The sequence below is a fragment of the Marmota marmota genome, unplaced genomic scaffold, assembly GCF_001458135.2.
Source record: "Marmota marmota marmota unplaced genomic scaffold, marMar, whole genome shotgun sequence".
Lineage (NCBI taxonomy): Eukaryota > Metazoa > Chordata > Mammalia > Rodentia > Sciuridae > Marmota > Marmota marmota.
The window spans coordinates 23,768,124-23,790,638 of NW_025999977.1; the positions used below are offsets into that span (position 1 = coordinate 23,768,124).

Here is a 22,515-nt window from a genome sequence, read left to right on the forward strand (position 1 = left end):
AATAACATCAGCATGGTGGAAAAATAAGGTACCATGGGTCCTGCAGAGAGTCTGGGGCTGAGCGTCTGTCCACATAGATGCGACCAGCCTCTGGCCTGGTGATCCCATTTTTGTGCCTCAGTGGTTTAATCTATATGACAAAAAACGACAACTGTTTTAATCTGTATTGAGAACTTTGGGGAAAAGTTAAGACCTGAACAACGTAAGAAATGACAATGTTGAGGGCTGGGGTCGTGGCTCAGTGGTAGAACGCTTGCCTCGCATGTGTGAGGCACTGGGTTCGATCCTCAGCACCACATAAAAATAAATAAAGATACTGTGTGTTAGTCCATAACTAAATAAATATTAAAAAAATAAATGATAATGTTGAGACAAAGATCCAGCCACCCTAGATAGGCGGGCACTGCCCTTGCACTGAGGGTGGGAGGTGAGAAGGCGGGCAGGTCCTGCCTTCACAGAGCTTGCAAATGGGGTGGGAAGGCGGATAACAAGCAAACAAATACATCCCAACACACGAAAAGTGTAGGTTCAAAAAGAAAAAAGAACAGGATGGAGATTAACTGAGAGAGGTCAGGAAAGACTTCCCTCAGGAGGTGATATTTAAGCAGAGGCAAGTCAGCTGGCCTGCCTCAGGGGTGGGGCTGAAGAGGAGCAAGCTTAGACGTGTGGGTATGGGACCTATTACAGATGATGGGTCCAATGCCAGAGCCGAGTGACCTGCCAAGTCTCACGGTCAGTGTGCAGCAGAGCCAGGCTTCTGTTCCCAAAGCCTTGTTCCCACTTCTAGTAACGCCAGGAGGCCAAGGTATCTTCCAGGGGTCCACGTTCACCTCTGTTTCTAGGCCTTCTAATAGGTTGTCTGAGCTCTTATAGACCTAGGTCAAGTCATTTCCTCTCTTTGTTAGCCCACAATTAGGTCTTGCTCATAAGATGCAAAGCCACAAGTAGGCCCCTGGCATTTATAGTGCTGATATAGCCCTAGAGGTTTAGAGATCTGGTGTGTTACACTGAAGGCATCTTTTTGTTTGTATGTTTGTTTAGGACTCATTCTTGACGGGATCACAGCTGGACTGCACCCTCTCCCTCTCCATGGGGGTGAGGTGGAGGGACAGGCCAGGCAGGGAATGTGGTATATCTGAGGCTGGACCTTTTATCAGGAATCCAGGAAGTTCCCTTGGTCCCTTAGTATTATCAGATTTCATCATTCTCAGGGTATGGGCAAAAACATCACTCAAACCCTCAAATCGTGATTGGCAGGAGCCCATGGCCCTCAAAAGCCTTAACAGAGGGACATTCGGCTGCTTGTGAACCAGAGTCTTCTTTTAGATTCTCCCAAGTCTCCCTCCCTTCTAAATGCAGTCAGATCGCTTCCAGAGGGTAATAATGTGCCTAATGATTATATTGCTCTGCCGTTAATAAGGATGCCTTGATGGTCTGCACTTTATACTTTTCAAAGGTCTTTCCATTTAGATAATGGTTGCAAAAGTGAGTTTTTAAATGTGTGTGTGTGTGTGTGTTTTTTTAATTGAAACTCTAGCTGGTTTCAATCTCATGATAGAAATTTGAGAAAGCAGCAAGTATGTGTGACCACCCCCTGCCCCATTTAGGAATGGAAAACATGTGAAGAAGTTAAATCTCCCTTTCTAGGTTACACAAGTCAGAGAAATATCTAGAACAGTCTTCCAGATGCCTAGAGACTTTTGAGAGCTCCCTTGAACCTCATGGGAAGGTAGCTTTGCCAGGGACACAAAACAAGAGAAGGTGGCCCAGAGGCATGTATAACCTCTATGGCAAGACAAAGGCTAAGAAACTCAGAACCCTTGTGGTCATCCTGACACTAATTTTGGAAGAAAGGAATTCAGGTTTTTTACTCCCCCCAATAAATATGGGCTCTGAAGATCTAACCCAAAGAAAAATTAAGATGTACAGGTGGCCCAGAATCATAAGGTGCATGTTGATCTGGAAATGGAAAATGGTCTCAGCTGTGCTCAAGAAAGACATGGCTCAGGACAGAAGGACCAGTATTTCCAGTCACTTGAACTCCTTTCCACCTGGGTTCTCTGGTCCCCGGGATCTCCTAATGCCTTGAGCTGGCTGGTGGAATTAGGTACACACCTTGCTTGGGATATGCCCAGGTCCCAGCATCTCACTGACCAAGGTGGGAAAGTTCAGCAGAAGCAAAATTCAAACTTTTCAAAAGGACTTTTTACTTTGGGAAAGAAAAGAAAGTGAACACAAAGGGACAGACATGGAACTGTTCTCAGGCTTCCCTGATGGCCAGTAACAGAGAGCTTGATTAAGATACCTTTCTTCTCTCTTCCTGATGCCTAAATGGAGCTGTGGGAAGGAAGATTCCAGATTCACATTTGTAGCTATGCCAAGATTTGAAAAACACCGCTCTCTGACCTGGGGGCTTTTAAAAAACCTCCCAGAGGCAGCTTCCTAGGGCATGCCCAAATGGCCCAAATGGCCCCACGGTCTTGGCCGGGCTGCTCTGTGCTCTGATGCTCTCAACACCTACAGTCCCTTTTTGGTTCTGAGGTCCTGGATGAGGAAGCCTCCTTCCCACCTAGCTCCAGGGGGCCTTCTCTGGGCTCAGTCCTGATGCTCTCAGAGCAGACTGCTGAGTGAACCATGGACACAGGCCAACCCTACCTGGGCTGGGCATTAGTTTCCCTGTTCCAAACCATTTATTGATCACCAAGGGGTAGAAAAAAGAATAAAAGCAATGGGAGGTGAGACATTCAGCTGTCATTGTGATGTGAGATTTCAAGCCAAGAGCCTTCAGGATTTATTGCCTCCCTCGAAGTACCATTGGACAGGGTAAGCTAACGTGACTTGGATGAGACTCGCTGGCCTCTGTTGTCCCTGGAGTGGGATCCTGTCCAGTGGTTTGGGATCTCTGGCCAAGACCTGGCCCACAAGTGTTTAGCTATGACCTTAAGTGCTTCTAAATTCCTCCAGGGGAAAGGTTACACCTGCTGGGGGAAGGGAAAACAGCTTAGCTGCCCCACCCAGGTGACTCCAGAAAGACGATTCCTCATTTTTTTTTTTTTTAATTATTCTGGAAGCTTCTTCCCAAGAAGAGCAGAGCTTGGGCTTAGGGGATGGTGTGGCTGCATAACAGGAAAGGAGAAGGTCAAGGAACAGCTTGGCCATGGCCCTCTGTACTGGATGTGTGATAAACAGTTATTGGCAGAAATTGACAAAAGGGATGATCGGACTTGGATTTAACTGCCCAATTCCCTTCAAAAGGGATGTCCTAGTTTTCTATAATGAGAAAGGACAAGAAGGGAGAGAATGAAAGTCCTTATCAAAGTATCAAGGAGACGGACAAAGAAACATGAAGTTGAGGGTCACTGGAATTTTAGGGTCCAGCAAGCTGTTTCTATACAGCTTGCTCTGCACCCCAGGAGGTGATATATGGTGTTTATTACCCTGAGGGCTGGTTTAGGCCAAGGGTACTTTCACAGATGACTGACTTCCTACAGTCTATGGAGGCCCTTTGAGGTCAATATTATGAAGGACAACTGTGAGCTCCTCCAACCACCCCTGGGTTCTCACACTAGCACCAGGCTCATGGTTAGAGAGATATTGGTGGTGTCCTGAGCAGCTCCTCATGTTCCAAAAGAGGGAGGCACAGCTCCTGATGTACCAAGGCAGCCTAAGATTTCTATTAAATATAACTTGGGAGTCTTGTCTCTAAATTCCCAGCACCAGCCCAGGCCCCCTCCCCCCCCCCCCTCTCATCTGGTAACAGAGCTTCGGATTCAGTTCTGGAAGGAGGTGCTCACCAGCCCTGGCCTGTGCACTCTGCTTACTCCTGCCTCATCATTTTTATCCTACTGTCCACCCACACTGAAATGCCCTACAACCATCCGCCTATCCAAATTCTACCTAATCTTCAAGATCTAGACCTTAATGCTCCTCTGTTAAACCTTCCTCTATCTATGTCAATCACTCCTTTTTCTAACTATTCACAGCACACAAGATCTATTTACAAGATCTCCCCAAATCCCTAACACAGAATTACTCAGTCTACAAATAACTACTGAACACCTCAAATGTGGACAGAACAGAGGTCTGTTCTGGGTGCTATGGGAAGAAAGAACAGAAAAAGATGACTGGGTCCCAGCTGGTTAAGGGCTTACCACCTCACTATTCATGAGAGACAAACACACATACTCAAAAGCAAGTTGTCAAAGCACTGTACAAATAATAAAATACAAACAGAAGGCCAAATAAACAAAAGGATAACCAATGCAAATCTAATCAGAGAAGGCTTCCCAGGGAAGATGCTCTTTGAGAGCTGGTGCCCCTTGCACAACTTTCCCACCTGGAAATTTTTTAACTTTGAGATTAAGCTGGAGTATATTGTTTGGCTGGTGTTTGCCTTAGTGTATGGAGCAATCTTGTTTGTTTCCCACAGTACTGGGGAGAGAACCCAGGGCTTCACACATGCAAGGCAAGCACTCTACCACTGAGCCACAACCCCAGCCCTACAAGGCATTCTTGATGTGAAGCATTTGCATAATACTGGCATGAGGCCTGAATTTGATATAATATCATGTTTTCCTGTGGTCCCTCCAATTTTTTCTTTTTCAGTGAAGGGTTCATATCTACATGGGGAAAGCAGAGCCCAAGAGGAAAGCTTTCCAAATAGCTCAAGATAGCCCAAGGGACATCAACAAAGTAATCGCATGATTTTTTTTTTTTAACTGAACATGATTTCAGAGCCAAGAAAACAAAAACCCAAGGTATTCCAGGGCACATCAGAAAAGTTAGACATCCCTGCTCTTTAGCAAGCAACATGCAATCTTCTTGGAAAGGCAAGAACAAATAAAATGTCATTAGATAACAAGGAAATACAATCAGGCTCTTTGGCAAATATAACCAGGAGCTAGTAAGGAATGGAGGGGGAAATTTCAATGTGAGAGTTACTACAGAATTCCAGTAAATTGGGAACTTGGGCTTATACTGGGAAGACAAGAGCTATTTGGGTAGGAAGAGAAGCATCCAGGTGTGGATTAGTGTGAGGGAGCAGGCAGGAACGAGTACCATGACACTTCTTTGGAGCAGAGAGAAGAGGCTTGTGTCTCTGAACTCAAGTAGTACCCTGGATGATTGTGAGGGGAGTGAAAGAGCTGGGGTAGGCTACTTGTTGCCAGTGAAGTTACCCCCCACTGCCATGAAGGCTGCCCTTGGAAAGAAAATTGGGCCATGGCCCCACGTCTTCATTCAGGCCCCAAGTATGTAGCTGATCTTAGAGATCATTCAGAGAAATGCCCAAGGTCACAAAAGAAACCCGCTTCCCACATTAAAGATCATGCTTCCAGGACAGCGCAACCCTGCAGAGGTGACCTAAAATATGGACAAGCATTGGCACTGTGCCAGTATTGTCTGAGAGGCCAGGAAAGCTATGTCAGCAGTCAGAGTGCTTCCCAGTCAGTCACATAGCAGGCCAACGCATGGGGCACCAATTTCCATGGAACACCATAAGACTCCAGAGTAGCAGACCACCCAGTTGACCAGGAGGATTTCCCTAGCTTCCTGACCATGTCCAAGGGCCTCACCAAATGGGAGGGGCATGTCAGCTGAGCCAAGGCAAGCAGAGAGATGGCAAGAAAGCCAATAAGAGAAGCCGAAAAGGGCCTTGCTCCCATGCCTCACCCACCCCTCAGTCCCCCAAATAGAATCGATGACCGACTCCTACTGCATGGTGATATGGTTACATTTATAGAAGCTCCCCTGTCACCAGTGAAATGTGACCTTCATACTTTCCTTATCTGAATATCTGGGTAAACACCTGTTGTGCAAGCATACAAATAAGGTTCTAAAGGTGAAATGTGGTGTGTCTGGTAACACCATACTGCTCCAAACCCAGGACCAGAAAGCCTTTTGGCTCTGTACCGGCCTTTTCTCTCCCCTCACCCTGGGCACCAAAATTAGCTCCATCGACCTCAGCCAGTGCTGGAGTGAGTGCTGCCATTCTAAAATAGTATCTGAGAGCTCTTGGACACATAGAAGAGAAATATAAAGGTACAGTGGTTTACAGAAACTTACTGAGCAAGCAATTTCACTGACTGCTTTTTAAACTCCATATACAGACAATGAGCATTCTCAGGATTTATTCTGGAATCTTTATAAAGTAAATAATATTGTTCTAGATTCCTGAATCCCCCACATGGCATATTTTATATGCCCTGATTTAATCTATTAAGCATAATTGTTTTCATTCGGAAACATACTGTAGTAGTCATATGCTCATAAAATACTGTAGAGGTCATTTGTTCATAAAAGAGGTTTATCTACTGGCCCAGGCTTCAATCCCAAATTTTACTTCACTAACTTGTATAGTTCTATTATTTCTAGAGGACTCTTTAAAAATATCATTTGTGCCATTTCCCCATAGTCAGAATTGAGTTTTTAAAAACTGGTTTTGATATTCAGGATTCTCAAAGAGCCACGCACAGGCATAATTTTCTCTTGTTTCCACGTGGAATTCATAAACAAAGTAACTGATTTTTTTCTGTGTGCTTAAAGCATTCTTTCCTGCAACTGTGTATGACGTATTTTTCCAGAACAATCTTTCTCAATACTCCAAAGTGCTTCAGCAACAGGAAGTCGTAAAGGTAGGAAGGAGGCCTGTAAATATTTGCTGTAATTACTCACTAGTAATGAGAAGAGTTAGCGTTGCAGTTTGAGTCACTCCTTTGTGCTCTTGGCTTGTTACCTTGAAGCTAGAGCCTAAGGTGGTACATGGGCTGAGATTCACCAAGGAAACCTGAGCCCACTCCTAGGTTCTGCTTTAGAGAGTGTGGTTTGCTTTATTCTGCAACTCCAGCTCTCAAATGCAAGATGAGTATAATGTATTACCCTTTTTTTTTCCCTCCCTGTCCCCCTATCCAAAGGGAATTAGGGCAAAGTGTGACAGTATGAAAAGTTTGTTTTACACAAAGTGGTGACAAAAAAGTTTGTTTTATCAGGAGTAGAGTATTTCTGTTTGTTAGTAGTAATCAAACATTAGGAGACAGAGAACACCATCTAGATAGACACACAGCATAGTGATTTAAATGACAATTTAAAAAATACTAAAATTGATATATTTTAAAGGATTTGTAAAAGACTTCTAAACTTTTTCAGATTGAGCCCTTGTTTCCTCTTACTCATAGCAAACTAAGAGTTTCACATAGAGACCTAAACCAGGGCACCTCAAACTAAAAATGAGATCAAAAGAGGCAACCAAAGTTGTCTAGACATTGGTTAACTTCTAAGAATGCCTCTGGCTGTACCCTCAACTTTCGGGGGCAGCCAACAGGGCAGCGGGGGTTAACCTCCAACATCACAGTCACGAGTGCTGCTTTATGGATCAATTTTTGCATCCTCATGCTTGATTACAAAGCCTAACCAAGTAAAATCACTAATTTGCTATGATTCCTAGCACTTGTCTCTTAGATTTGATATTTTTTTTAATTAGAAAGTGCTATAAGAAAGGAAATTACAGGAAGTCATGGGATTATATAAGAAGAATTCTAACAATTCACTTTATGACTCTGTGGAATTAAGAAAATGCCCGATAAGTACATGGCAAATTTTAATGTGTTCACTTTCCTTATTGGAAAACTATCCTTTATGAAATATCTGCTTCCCGGAATCATTATCTGGCATAGAAATTATGCATAACTGTAAAACTGAAGAATATTTCCAAGTCAAGGTGGGAAACTGTGCCCCCTAGGAACATGTGAAGCTTCTGGTGGTGATGGCCTGTAACAGAAGTTTTGCTGATGTACTAGAAACCTCTGGAAACAGCCTAAAGCAGTCATGCAAACCAGTATTTCTTGAGAGGTTAGAGAAAAGGCCACTTAGAAGTAGATAACATTCTGGTCCATTCTGTACCTGTCTCTTTGGCTCTAGAGATCTCAAAGGGGCTCGACACTCTTCTAGACTTCATGCTTTCAAATCAATTCTGTGTCTTCCAACAGCAGGACTGGACAACTGGCACCAACGTACAAGTCTGCAGGTGCCATCAGAGGTACATACTCATGGAGAGCCACCACACACACTGCAACACAGTTGCTGATATGGCTGGCTTCTCCCTCTGGTGTGATATGCATCAATGCAATTATGGTTTACAACACTGGGAACTCTCCAGAAGCTCTCTAGATCCACAGTGTAAAGACCAGTGGTGCAACAGCTATGAAAGCTTGGTGCTTTCCAGTGAAAGGCTTCTACAGAAATGCAGCATACGATTGCAATAATCATAGCTATTCTTTATCCCCCATCCATTCTTTCCTTCCTGTGCTTACAATTTCAAGAGATCAAAAGAACTAGAGGAAGTCCTGTGCATCTTGATTTTAGATGGTTCTTCAGAAGCCACAGAGGAAGAGCCTCTAACAAGTCCTCCTGCACAATGAAGTCTGAAGGCTGGGTAGTTATTGAAGTCTTGCCACCAGCCAAGGGTGGGAGGTGAAGAGCTTTGAACTTCCAGGAGCAGTGAAGAACCACCTCCTGTCAGAGTTGAGGAAAATCTATCAAAAATAAGAAATTCCAGGAGTTTCAATTCTACCCTTTACATCTTCCATCCCTGCCAGTGTGTGAGGTTTAATTCAAGTGATGAGTCACAAAAGAAAAAAAATCATTATAATAATTATAAACACAACAAAATCAGTTATCATTTATAGAGTGCTTACCACATGCAGACATGACATTAAATGCTTTATGGGTCTCAGGCAAGGTGAGGAGGCATGGAACAGTGGTGGGGTAGAATATGAATTCCACCCACTGCCCAGGTTGAATCTCAGCTGTGCCGATGCTACCCATGACCTTGGGCAGTAACCTTGCTATACTTGAGCTTTCCCATCAGTGAAGTGGGAATAATAACAGGGCTTATCTCACAGGGTTGTTATGAGGATTAAGAGAGTTAATCCACATAGAGTTCTCAGGACAGCGCTGGCACAAATGACTGCCTATTCAGCTTTTGTTTTGTCCTTCTGCATATATACTTCCAATTAAGGGCACCTACGTTCTTAGGGAATAGAGGATCTCCAAATAATTGTTTGATAATAATGGAAAAGCTGAGAATAATGATCTTCACAGACACTTTAAGAAGCATTAACAAAATGAATTATACCAGAATTAACCCCATGCAGGGCATTCAGCTTCCTTCCTTCTGTTACTGAGGGCAGATACACAGGTGCACAGACAGACCAGCCAGGTGCAGGTAAGGTTAAGCTGCACCACAAAATCTTTATTAGATGCACACATCAATTTCCTGCCCACCCCACCCCCACGACAGGGAAAGACAATGTTGGAGAAATGTAGGAGCCATCTGGGACCCAAACAGAAAGATCCTGAAACATTAAGACAGTTACCAAATTAGGCATCCAAGGGTAGGGGCTTGCCTTTTTCAAATCATGCAACTTTTGAAAGGCTATTAAGTGCTGAACAGACCTCCTTTAGGAAAAAATTAAAAAAAAAAAAACAACTTACATACATAACAACCTGCACACAATTTCAGAGATTCACAGACCACCCCGATTACAAAGCCAGGTTTAAAAAAAAACCCTTCTCCCTTTATGGCCTTTCTAGAATCATAGCTGTCTCCACTGTTAGTGGAATCAAAAACCTCTGTCCCTGCTACTCATGCAGACTCCTACTAGATGCCTCCTTCCACGTCCCTCACCTAAAACAGCTGTGTGTAAAGTACTGAAAACAGCCAATTTTGGGAGATTTTTAGTGTATGCCGTAAAAGTTCATGATAGAGGATACACTCTTGAACGCTCCATGTTTTTTTTTTTTTTAACCCCATACCAATTTCTCCCATTGGGCCTTCCCTGAGAGCCAGTCTTTATATTCACCTCTCCTGTGTGAGTCCAGAGGCATTGAACCAACTCACCCACTCAGAACACACACAGTACACTTAAATAATTGTGTGTGTGTGTGTGTGTGTGTTTATTACCTGAAATGCTAACCAGTCAAAATGTTTGATCCCTACAGAAAATTTACATGAAACCTGCCAGCTACTTAAGTTTTCAGGGAAAATTTCTGTTTTTTTTTTAGCTTTATTGAGATAAAATCAAAGTACAATAAAATGCACATATTTGAAGTATGCAATTTGATCAGTTTTGACATGTTTTGACACATATGAAACCAATACAATCAATATTAAAAGGATTTTTCATTACTTTTTTAAAATTTGAAATCGGGAATATGCATGATTTATTACATTAGAAATCAATCACCTTAAGATATATAGAACCCCACCCCCACATCTCAACTACTTCAAAATGGAAGTTTTCTTAAGTATTCCTTTTTCCCCTCCAATCAGACTGAGCAACTTGAAGGCAAGGACCAAATCTCCAATTTCTTTCTTGTCTTCAGTATTCTATCCACATTAGAAGGAGGTGTTCAACACAGTTTATTATTATATTAATTTATAAATCTTGGAGTGAATATCATCATGAGAAGAGGCAAAATGGAACGTCAGGTGAGGATAGGGTTAACAGGTTCCAGGGGTCCCATGAGCAAACATTCCCAACTGTATAATACCAATATGTTCAACCTGTTATGCTCTACCAGCGATGGCTGATACTAAAAGCAAAAGAGAAGATTTGTTAAGCTAAAATGAAAAGGGAAACCATCGTGTTGGTATAAGATAGAACTGGGGAAAACAGAGAAAAGCAACTAATGGATACAACAGATTTCCTGAAAAGTGGAAAAGACAAAATTCTGAGATAATTAATGACTGCAAGTATTTTCAAATGTATTAGGCTAAGTCCTGGAGCATTAAGAATTATCTAACTGGTTCCTTCTATCTCTAAACACTTTACACAATAGATTCCTAGAAAGTTGAAAATCTCCTACACACACACACACACACGCATACATGGAGAGATAGAGAGATTGATTTAGATTTTAAGCAAATTAGACAATTTTAATCTCATGGTTTTCACTTATAGTGAAAATGCTAACTGTCTTCATAGAAGAAGCAAGCAGTCTAGCAGCTGTGGGAATGTTCTGTACTTCTCAAAGCAATCTGCTCCACTGAGAGCCATCCTTGCACTGGTTTTGTTTAGTAAGTTCTACCTTTATAAATACATTTTTTTTCTAACTGAAATAAAAGGAGAACACTAAAATAATGAATTTATACTTCCCAAAGTTTACAGATACTGAGACTAGCACCAATTCTACTTCCTTATTTTTTTTCCAAACAAGCGAATAGAATTACTACTGCTACAGCAGCCTAAAGAGTCTTAATTATCTAGAAAAGTGACTCTACAACTTTGAGTGGCTTGGGGAGTATGGTGTGGGGTGCATTAATCCTTTGGAAATCATTCTTACTCTAGAGGCATTACAAGGCTGGGGGTACTCTTGTGAACAATAGAAAAAATAAAAACTAATTGAAGATAATGAGTCAAGATTCTGTTCTTATCAGTTAATTTGCTCTGTGACCAGAGAAGTCATTTGAACCCTCTGGGCCTTACCCAGAAAGAGAAATATTTGGCTAGCTTGTTTTCACAATCCTTTATAAAATAATCCTAAAGTCCCCATCAGTGACACTGGAAAAACAAAAACAAAAACTGAAACTACAGCAATCTATTGGACATGATGAAAATTGTATAAATTAAAATTTAAATATCTGAACTGATCATGTGTTACATCATTTCTGTGCCATCTCCTGCATTTCTGGTAATGCAATGAAAACTGATATCAAATGTTGAAGAAATCTTTATTTAAAAAATAAGCTTCAATTGAGAAAAACTGTCCAGCAGTATTTTTCCTTCAAAGTTGGAAAAAAAAATGGACTTTGATTTTATTTTATTAAGGGAACAACTAAGTCCAGCTGGCATGGGAAGGGAGAACATTTGGAAAGTTCTGGTCCAGGTGACTTCTATTCCCCTTCCATCTTTGCCCTCACCCTAAGTAGTAAGAAGCATTACTGAAAGGTGCTCAGACTCCAGTTGGGCTTTGGGACAGGACTTTGATCCCTGAATATCCAAGGATCTCATTGACATTCACCAGAATCACCCTTCAATCCCCAAGCTCAGGAACTTCCACATTTAGCTAGTATCAGGAACCCTGCTAGTTAATGAGACTGCCACCACCAAAACCCTAAATAAATCACTTTAGTACCTTCTCTCAAGGCCTGCCTGCCAGCCAACATTTAAAAGCAAAGTCTGTGTTATTACGAACGTATTAACATATTTATCCACATATGACCATTCTGCCCACTTCTTGACAGGCTATTCTTAGAAAAAACGTTGCAAAAGTGCTTCTGGCCTTATATTTTCAAGAAGAAATGTCTCTTGAACCAAAAGAAACACAAATCTTTTCAACAATTGATAGGCAGAAGTATCTGTGGGGAGCTCCCAGGGTGTCATGCCACCTGTGTAAGGCACTCAGGAAAGCTTTCAACAGCTGCTTACATGACAACATCAACATTCGATGTATTATTGGTTCACATCTTTTAATTTCATCTTGGTCCTCCAAGAAGCCTGCAACCAGCAAACAGAGACAAATGCCAAAAGTAAATCAGTCTCAAAATGATTAGTCCAACAGAAACTGGACAGTTACTCAGGGTTCTGTGAATGGGGAGGGACACTCTGTGTGTCCTGCCATTCTTCTGCACAAAAATCCAGGCCGGTCTCAGAGGGCAAGCACAGTGGCACTGCCACGGGGGGGGGGGGGCATTGCCACAACACATGCAGTGGCCTCATAGGGGGTTCTAAGGCAGTCCCCGCAGTAGTTCTTAAAGCTGCCACTCTCACCAACAATTTGGAGTCTCAGTAACACAACTTTCTTTCGGCTCAGGCTCCCTCCATCTCTCCATCAGCTCAAAACAAGGAGGCGCCGAAGCCGGGCGTGTCGCAATCATTTCCCCCCTGCTCCCAAGTTTCTAGGGAAGACTGATATACATAATAACACAGGACCCGGCGCGCGCGGGAGAAGCTGACACTTCACACATTTGTCAAGATTACCATCAGGCCCCACCCCGTGATTGCGACATTGGCCGATAGGCATCACAGTAGTAAAATGTACAGTAAGTTCCCTCGCCGATTCCGGAACCCAGAGTGCTCCCGAGGGGCGGTCTATAACTTCGTTGTTTGACCCAACGATTATTAGTATTGGTATTATGGCTAGCTTTACAAAAAGCGTTGGAATCTTAGAGTCTTTTCTCTTGCTTAGCTGCTCTCAAGACACAGGGACCTCAGAGCTGTTCCGAGGGCCCTGCGGACGCTAGGGCAGTGTGTCAAGGGCTCCTTCACCTGCCTCGGGCCTGGGGGCGCGACATTTAAGGGGCAACGAGAGCTGGCCTGAGCTGCTTCTCACACAGCTCTGAAAGGCTGGTGAGGTGACTCTGGAAGGGGGCTCGGCCAGAATGGCGAGCGGAGCTCAATCCCCTCCCCTAGCGATCTGGGAGTGAAGGGCCCGGGCGCCCAGCCAGGACGGGTGCGATCCGCTCTGGTTTATCAAATCCTTATCGGTGCCCCGAGGTGGGAGCCGCCGCTTTCGACCCGGAGGATACACTGTTTCTGGCTCGGGTCCCAAAGTGGCAGCGGAAAAGGGCAAATCCGCTCCAGCACAGAGCCCTCCGAGCCACTCAGGCTCTCCCCTCATGGGTCGGTCCACCGGGTCCCGCACCACCCCCGGGTCACCACCTGGTCTTCTGTGGCTTCACCTGCAGCCCAGCCCTGTCAAGCGCGGGAATGGGAAGCTCTAGCCCACTGGGACCGCGCTGGTGGAGAGAGGAGTTAAGTGGCCAGGCGGCAGCCACGTATATTTGCGGGAGGTAAGGCGGTACCCACATCTGAGCCGCGAAGCTGTGCACTCCAACCCTCGCTCTGAGAAGGCCGGCCTCTAGGGACCCAGTGCTGACCGGAGGAGGTGGGAGGGCAGCGAGAGTTGAACCCAGTCGCCTCTCACCCAGAGCCGAAAGATTGGAGAGGACAGGCGGGCTGCTGGTGGCTGCCCTTCTCTGTCCTCTTAGGAGTCAGACTCTCAGTGTCGCCATTCCCTCCTTGCACTTTAAGACACCTGCCCCCGCAGGGCAATCCAGGTCACTACGCACTCTCCTACGGAATCAAGATGCGGGCTGAAAGAAAAGGGGCTTTACAAGTTTCAGTGGCGTCTGGAGCCTGGGACCTCGGCCCTCTCTCCTCTGGGGCACGTGCCTTCGTCTCACTCCGACTTCCACCCCTTCCTTACTAATTTGGGGCTCATCGCAGGCATAGGAGAGCATTTGGAAGGACCTGGGGTCTGGAGGTAGAGAGGCGTGGCTGCTGCCCCTACTTGTGAGACTGGGGAAAATCGTAGGCATCAACCCAGAAACATTTCAACCAGCTGGCCGCGGTAGTTTGGTGCCCCGAGACCGGAGATTTGAAAGGCGCCGCGGGAGCACCCTCGACCTCAGGGTCATCTCCTTGGGTCTCCGGGTCTCATTGCACGCACGGATTCGCGATTCCTTCAAACCACAAAACTGCAATACTAAAACGCAGGTTCCCAAACCCGACACCTGCTCTCTAGCTCAAAACCCTCCAAGCCGAACCTCTGGCCCGAAGACTTTCTGCACGCCTCTCCCAACCGCTCCCGGTAGCGCCAGCCCCGCCGCAGTTCGGCCATTACCTCTGACCAGCTTCCTTGCCGAATCTGACGCCCGCTTACCTTTTCTTCTCCTTGTCAGCTGTCATCGTGGCTATGGCTCTTGGAGTCGTCGAACACCTGGGCTTCCCGGTCGGTGGGGGCTGCAAACGCTGCCTTCCCTGTGGCCCTCGTCTGCTCCCTGAGACCCGGGCGGGTATGAAAGGTCCTTGGTGCTCGCAGGTCCAAGAGTCCCGCACAGTCAGGTGGAAGTTTGCGGGCGTCTGGCTAAGTGCGGGGGAGGGGTGGAGAGAGGTGACAGGGAGGAACCTGCACAAGGAGGCGGAGTCGGCGAAAGGAGTGGGAGGAGGTTGTCACAGGCGAAAAGAGAGCGGCGAGAAGAGAATCAAAGTTCCTTTTCTCCTTGGACAGGAGTCACTTTTCTGAGTTTAAAAAAGAAGAAGAAGAAAAAGAAAAGAAAGTGGCTTGGACGGCGGGAGTTGGTAGGAGTCCGGGACCAGGCGGGCGCGGCTGCTGAGATGACCATACAGTCTCAGGACACTGCCGAGGATTGTACGGCCGCCTCAGGAGAGCTGGGGCGGAGCGCGGCGGACGCCGGAGCTGTGCAGCTGGCCGCTCCCGAATGTCGGGCTCCCGCAGCTGCCAGCCCACTTTAAAAACTCGGGTGGCCCGCGGGGGGAGGGTGCGAGGGCGCGAGCGCAGGGGGCGGGCGCGCGCTAGCAGGCTCCGCCCGCGCCGGCCGCGCGCCCAGGCTTCCCACTGCGTCTGGGCCAATGGGGAGGCGCGGCCGCAGCCTCTGCCCTGACACCGACCCGCCTCCTGCCCCCGCTCTCCGCTTGGCCTCGGCCCGCCGGTGCCGCGGCTCGCTCCGCGGCTCGCTCCGCGGTTCTGCGAGTTGTTTTTGAGGTTCCCCCGATGGCGGGTAACCCCCTGTGCACTTCGCTCCCAGGAGGCACAGTTTGTGAGGGGCCAAGTGGTGGCAACGAGTTCCTCGGAAGTGCTGCGACGGCGGGAGTGTGCCATGGTGCCTATGTCCTCGCCACCCGTGCAGTGCCCTTGGGACGAGAAGTGGACCTCGGGCGTTGGAAGATCCCGCGCGCAACTGGACCTCGCAGCGACCCTCCACCGCGCTGCGCTCCCGCGTCCCTTGTCCCGCTGTGTCGCTCCTCGGCCGGGTGGGAATAATTTTGAGGACCCCTGCCGCGTCGCTTTTTGACTGGGCGATGCACACGTTTTTGGTGGAACGCAACTAACTTTGCCTTCTGAGAGGAAAGGCAGGGAAATAGATCCGAGAGAAACCGTGCGATGAAATGGAAGTAGGGTTTGCACCCACCCAATACTTCCTCCGGGTTGTTTGCGGGATTGTGCTGGGCGGTTTGGCTGTGGCGGGGATGCGAGAGAGCAAGGCCTTAGAGCTATCTGGCCTGCGGCGCTCTTCCCTCAATATCCCTCCCATCTCGGTGCAAGCTCCGATGAGTTCAGAATTGGTTCTCCAGTGTGACCTTGGGGTGAGAGCTGCATCTCCTCAAGTCACTGGGTCTCAGACTTGCGCTCGAGTTATTCAAGGTTCAAGATGTCTTGAGATGGTAAAAGCTACTGTTTTGGGAAATCGTGGATCCAAGGGCTCACCGGGATTTTCCACCTGCGCTTTGAATGCTGCCTGGGATCTGTTCTGTGCGCAGGCTCTGCACTTAGATTCTTCCCATTCCCTACCTATATTGTGTGATCCAGCTGAGAAACCTCAGGAAGGAGCAGGGGAGGTCCTTAATTATGAAGCCTGCAGAAGGGCCCAAGAGACTCACAGTTGTGAGTTTAAGAGAAAGCGAGGGCCCAAGAACTGGTACGCTCTGGGGCAGAACCCTTGCTGTTCCTCTCCCTTTCGCTTCTGGCAACATTTTATTTTAGAATCAGATGCAGAAACGATTTGGGGAAAATAGGTTTGTTTCAGAAGGTGTCCCCTCCCACCCCCTGTGCACCTTCCACACAGGAAGAGAGGCAAGAATCCTTTCAGGAGCCTTCAAAATGATTCGAAAAGTAGAATGGGGTGGGGGACAACAGATAGTTTGGAAACCGGATATATTTTCTCATTTTCCTAGAGCTGCTGAGCATGAATATAGACCTAGAAGTCAAAAAAACATGCCTAACAGTGAATTCAAAGATTGCACATTTTCTAGGAAGCTGGTGAGTGAATTCCTTCAGAGCTTCTCCAACCTGCCAATCCTAGTAGCCACATTTATTTATCTTAATGAGAATTTCAAGTTGGTAGACACATTTCTAATAGACTATAAACTTACTTACTTCACTTGGGATTGGAGGCGGGGGGATCTTCCAGGTATTCTCCACTGGAGCCACTGAGTCCTGTGTTTGGCAGGTCACAAAACAACACCTCCATCCCATAGAGAACAGTTCAGTAAAGTAGAGATTATGAAATGAGCTTTTGTAATTTTTTTAGAGGAAAAGTAGGATTAGAGGTCTGCTTAGCATATGCGATGCTCAGGTTCAATCCTCTGCACAAAAACAAACAAAATGAAAACCAGAAGAAAGAAGAAAAGTAAAGGGTCACTTAAAAGCAGACCAGCCATATTAACATAGCTCCTTCCTCATGTTCAGCCTGTGAAATTGGGATTTTGCCCTGTAAGTGAAAGGTTCCCAAACAAGGATAAACAACAGGATTTTTTTTTTTTTTTTGTAGAAATCCCAGTGAATAGCTTTGAATGTCTGGGATTTTGGCAGTGTCTGAGAGATTCACCAAAAGTCCTAGATAATAAAGTCCTCAAAGGATTGGATCCACCCTTGATTAGAGTAGAGCTGAATGGTCCAGTGATCTCTCAAGATTTCTTCCAGGATCCATTTCAACAACCCTTACAAGAAGAAGCTGAGAGTGTGAACCAGATACAGACTTCCTTTAATTTTTAGAGCCCATGAATAACTAAATGAGAAACCTTTCAAAGATGATAGGAGAGGGGACCTGGAGTCCCAGATTTAGAGGGGTATCTCTAGAGACACTGATATTAGGGCTACAGAGGACAGCAAAGGGCACCCATAAGCAAAGCTCCCGAGGTGCTTAAAAGGGACCAAATTGCCCATCTCCCAGCAAATCTCCCCACCTATCTTAACAACTCCTTACTGCACTGCTCTGGGACAAAAGCTGTGACACCAAGGGAATTAACTGAAACTACTTGTTTTAACAAGGGGCAAGAATGGGTCTTTAGTTCCCTCTCTTGTAAAGTATTCCATTAGAAGGATAAGCTAGAGAAAGGAGTTAACTTAGAAACAAGAGCAGGCACTTAGGATGCAACACTCAGGTGGAAGAAAGATGGCGTCAGTAGTCCTTATCAAAGAGTGTGATCCAGGATGAGGTTGGAGATCAGGTTGGAATGGGTGTGATTTATCAGAAGAGGTCTTGGCATGCTGAGATATTTCATTAGTATTTGACAACTTTCAACAATACATTGTCACAGTGGGATCAAGAATAGGCAAGAGAGGCCCTTAGAGTTCAAAATTGAAGGAGGCACTCTCAGGGTCATGCAAGTGCACTTGTCCCTGTCTGATGCATACTTTGTCTTGTGTATTATCCATATGACCCTCATCTGGCCACTTAGTTGATTTGGCAGTAGGGAGAGCAGAGATGGAAGGAAAGACCATCTGGCAGAGGCCACAGCTCCTCCTATATTGAAAAGCCTTTTCTGAGCCACTTCTTTCCTCACCTTGCATGTTACTCCATCCAAATGAAACTAACCCTTTTATAATTTTACAAAATCTGATCTCACACTCTATGTCCCTGAACTCCAGGACCAGAAAAATCATACTCCCTGTGTATGGCCAAAGTCATGAGGTCATTTCACACATAGAAGCTACATCTGCTATTAAACATTGTCACTTTGGGTCCCACAAATCCAGAATTTGTCATCTTTCACAAGGAGTTCTGTGACTTTATTGACAAGAGGCCAAACTTTTTTCTACTGGAATGTGCAAGTATTCATTGATAAGGATTCAGTTATAATTAACCCTGGCTTCTCCATCCCTCACACCTGGATTATCAATAGCTTAGAAAATAATGTTTTCCATTGCTAGGTCTAAGGACGAGGTTTTGCCAATGAAAGATCTTAGGTGTTTATAAGAGAGTGCTAGGGGGTTCCCTTTCCTCCATGATAAAACAGTCCAGTTGAACACACACTGCATTTCCCAGATTGAGAATTCAAATTTACTCACTTTTTAAGTAAGCTTCTGATATCAACAGGCATTTTAAAGGGGTAATGATTCCTTTGTCTTCCACAAATCACATTTAAATTGGCAAATATATATATAACTCATGTACTTTAAAATTATTTTAAATATGAAAATTAAGAGAAAAATCAGAGTCTAAACAATAGGTGTGGCAAATTTGGTGGGGAGGGAGTAAATGGAGGAAGTGAAAATTCCAGAGTCCCAGTTTTGTCCACCTCTAGGACCCAGAGAAATTTCGCTTGAACTGACCAGGCTGCCCGGCTGATGGGTGTGACTTCTGAGGTGATAAAATATCACCCATGTGAGAGGAATGACTGATGGAAAGGACATGCTAGCCCCACCTTAGAAGAAGGCATGCACAGAAAAGAGGGTGCTCTGTCACTAAAAATAATGACATTGGCCTCCAGGCTCTGCCCTAAAGCTTGGATGACTAAGATTGGCTCAGAGAGAGGGTCAGAGATATCTATCCCAGCCAGTGGAGTGGTGTTGGCAAATTGCAAGATATTATAAGGGAACTCTTGTGCCTCAGTTTCCATTGAATTCCCACAATAATAGGTGCCAACTTATTATTGCACCCCTTCCAAAATGGTTTTGCATGCATTCTCTACCCACTGTCCACCTTAAGAGAGGGCATGGAATGATATATAGAAGGACTAGCAATTGGTTAACATGAACCGTCCCCATTCCTAGAATGGATGGGAGCTTCTTACTCCTCTCTCCTGGGGCTCACAGGAGACTATGCAGAGAGCCTGAAGCCTGACCCTGGAGTTTGAGAGATGCAGGAGACCACCATGGCTAAAAGCCTAGCTGAAGTGGCCTATGGCAGCTGAGTGGAGGGCTGCATCTGGAAGTTAACTTCCGGTCACCTCAATCATGGCAATAGGGCCTGTGGCAGGTTGGATTCCCCAGAATCTGACCCCGAAGGGCAAGATTAGCATGTGGGAAGTTTTTTAGGTTGTGCTTTTGCATTAGCAGCTGGAGGAGATGTGGAGGAAGCAAGATTGGGCATGGGAGAAATGGAGTTTCCAGGCAGCCTCAACAAGGTCCTCATCCAACCCAAAGGAAAATCCAAAGCTGGAATGGCCTTTCAGATTTGTTCCTGGGTGGAGTGAAGGGTTTTTGTTTTTATTTTTGTTTTTCCTGCCCCTACATTGATTGGTGTTAACTGACTTGGGGGAAGGGTATGACCTTGGTAGCATCTGGGGGAATGTTGTCCTTCATTCCTGAGGGGATATATGAGCAATCCTCTCAGGGTCCAGTATGATGCATGACATACAGGGGCCAGATGTGGTCCCTAGGGTTTTCAGGAGGATTCTGTCCATGTGAATGTCTTCAAGGAGAGCCCAGCAGAAAAATATAGAGGTACCACTGGAAGCGCAAGTTGAGAGGGGTTCGTAAGGGCAGAAGAAGAGGCCCTTCTGGAGGGGTCTGCAAAGATCTCACAAAGATACCAAAGAGGAAAGCACCTGCTACAGCCAGAGAAAACTGAAGAGAAAGTATACCTATACCAAGAAACGACTGGGGGCAGGGGTGGGGGGAGAGGAGGAAGGAAAAGAAAGACATTTCCTACCCATTATTTTCCCTCCCTCCCACCCCAGGGGACTCAGGCAGGCTAATAGTGGGCAGGGATACAGTTGCGAGATGGGGAGGTATCTTGGCAGCCTTGATGCCTAGGAAGGCAGTTGGCATACAATGAGCACTCAATAAATCATAAACAAATAACGTGGAAAATATTTGCTCCTTTACAATTTCCAGTGACTGTGTAAGGGCCTTTTACATCTGCATCATTCTGGGGACTGAAACTGGTCCTTTGGAGGTGTCGGACTTGGAGGGAGAGATACAAGGGAATATCTAAAGCATATGTGGATATGCCCCAAAATGCACTTGCACCCACAGTCACAACTCATAGCTGCTCCAGTGCCAAGCAAGAAAGAGGTTCCTAGGCAAACCTCATTATAACTTTGCATTTCTCTTGAATGCATACCTGTCTTGGCCCTTTGAAGAAAACCAGGGGTGCAATATTTTGAATGTGCTTGTAAATACTTAGATTTTAAACTTAAGGGTTTTCCCTTGGTTTCCTCAAAGGATTGAAGTCTGTAGCATATGAATCCTGGGGTGGCAAGTTTAGCTATGCCCATTGTGCTCAATGATTACCCCAGGTCTGGGGAAGCAGCTCAGTGGTAGAGTGCTTGCCTAGTATGTACAAGGCCCTGGTAGAAGGAAGATGAGACAGACATATTTTAAAAGCTTTAAACAATGGGTCTTGGCATGCCCTATCTTAATTGTTAATTTTATATCATAGCAGATTAACTCCTCTTATTATTTCTATCTTAGGCTAAATTTTAAAATGGGTTCTCATCAAATGGTAAATTATGGAGGAGAGATCCCTTTTGGCCTAAAAGCATGATAGTGGCAAAGCTCTAAGTAGATGACTCCAAGACAGAGCCCATAGTTCATCACGTATTAGAGTATTACAGAGGGAAGCTCAGATGCCAAGTTTTTAAAGAAAACTTCAGGCCATAATTACAAGCTAGAAAAAAAACATAGAAAATTCCAAACTAAATTTACCTGTTAAAAGTAGACAGCTCATTTAAAAAGTAATAAAATGTTAGTGTTGACACAATGCACCTTCCAAATTCCCCTTTCAATTCCTTTGCACTTGGGCTTCATCCCCTTTGCATGCATTAAAATCTTTAATTCATCTCATGCATTTATTCTTCTATTCTTCAGCATTTGTTGAGTATTCAGCCCATACACATCAATGTGGTTAAAACCCAGCTTAGAAAAGTAAGTGATAACATAGCCCTGCTCTCTGAAGCTCACAGCCTGCTCTTGGAGACAGACTTCTAAACAAATACAATACTTTACCTCAGAAGTTCAAGCCCTATTTTTCTGGGATCTTAGGATGGGAAATCACTCTACCTGGGAACAGGAGAGAGAGGGAAGAGACATTAGGGAAGGCTTCTAGAAAAGGTGACATTCTAGCTGGATCTTGAAGGGTGTCATCCTTCAAGGAGTTTTCTAGTCAGAAAGGGAAGAAGAGTAGAAACCGAGTTTTCTCTTTTAGGTTTCAAAGCCATGGGCAGTCCATACAGAAACAACTCAAACCTTTCTCAAAGTTATTATTGTCCATCTTAGATTTTCAGCTCTTACTGGTTTGTACAGTGCTTAGAACACCTGAGCCAGCAGCATGTCCTAAGGACGATGGTCACACCTGTGTCAGACACAAATGGGATATGACCCTCATCTTTTTTTTTTTTTTTTGTCCTGACATTTCAGTTCTCCTACCTCGAGTTTGTTGCCAATAATTAAGTGGCTGTCACGGCAGTAATGTCACCAAAGTGCAACAATGAACATGCTCTTCGAACTCTAGCAGAATCTGCTGAATGGAATAAGGATGCCCTTGACCTGTGCAGCCCTTGGCTTAGCTTACCAGGAACCTTCTTCAGGTCCTTTGCAAGAAAGTTTTATCTTTCTATTTTAGTACATTTAAAAAAAAACACGTTAAACTTTTCTTTACACCAAAGTTTTTCACAGTAGGATTAGTATCAGAGTAAAATTCCTGTGAGTTCCAGAATCCCCCAGAGCAGACTCCCCTCTAAGTAAAGAGCCAATGATTGCCATCTTGAAGATGGAGGGGATAGTGGTTGGTATATGTGTCCCTGGATATATAGGTAGGTGGCTGTGGTG

The 22,515-nt window shown here is 45.3% G+C and overlaps 1 protein-coding gene across 2 annotated transcripts in view; it reads right to left on the minus strand.

The window, feature by feature from the left end:
* Epas1 (endothelial PAS domain protein 1) overlaps positions 1-15,244 on the minus strand; it is an 82,526-nt gene extending 67,282 nt beyond the window's left edge. The window contains exon 1 of one of the 2 annotated variants that reach the window (XM_048804446.1): positions 14,662-15,244. In XM_048804446.1, the coding sequence (XP_048660403.1) occupies positions 14,662-14,687 (26 nt within the window). In that variant the 5' untranslated portion in view covers positions 14,688-15,244. The remainder of the gene's footprint in view (positions 1-14,661) is intronic. The other variant, XM_015479705.2, reaches the window with a different exon arrangement.
* Between the last annotated feature and the right edge of the window lie 7,271 nt (positions 15,245-22,515).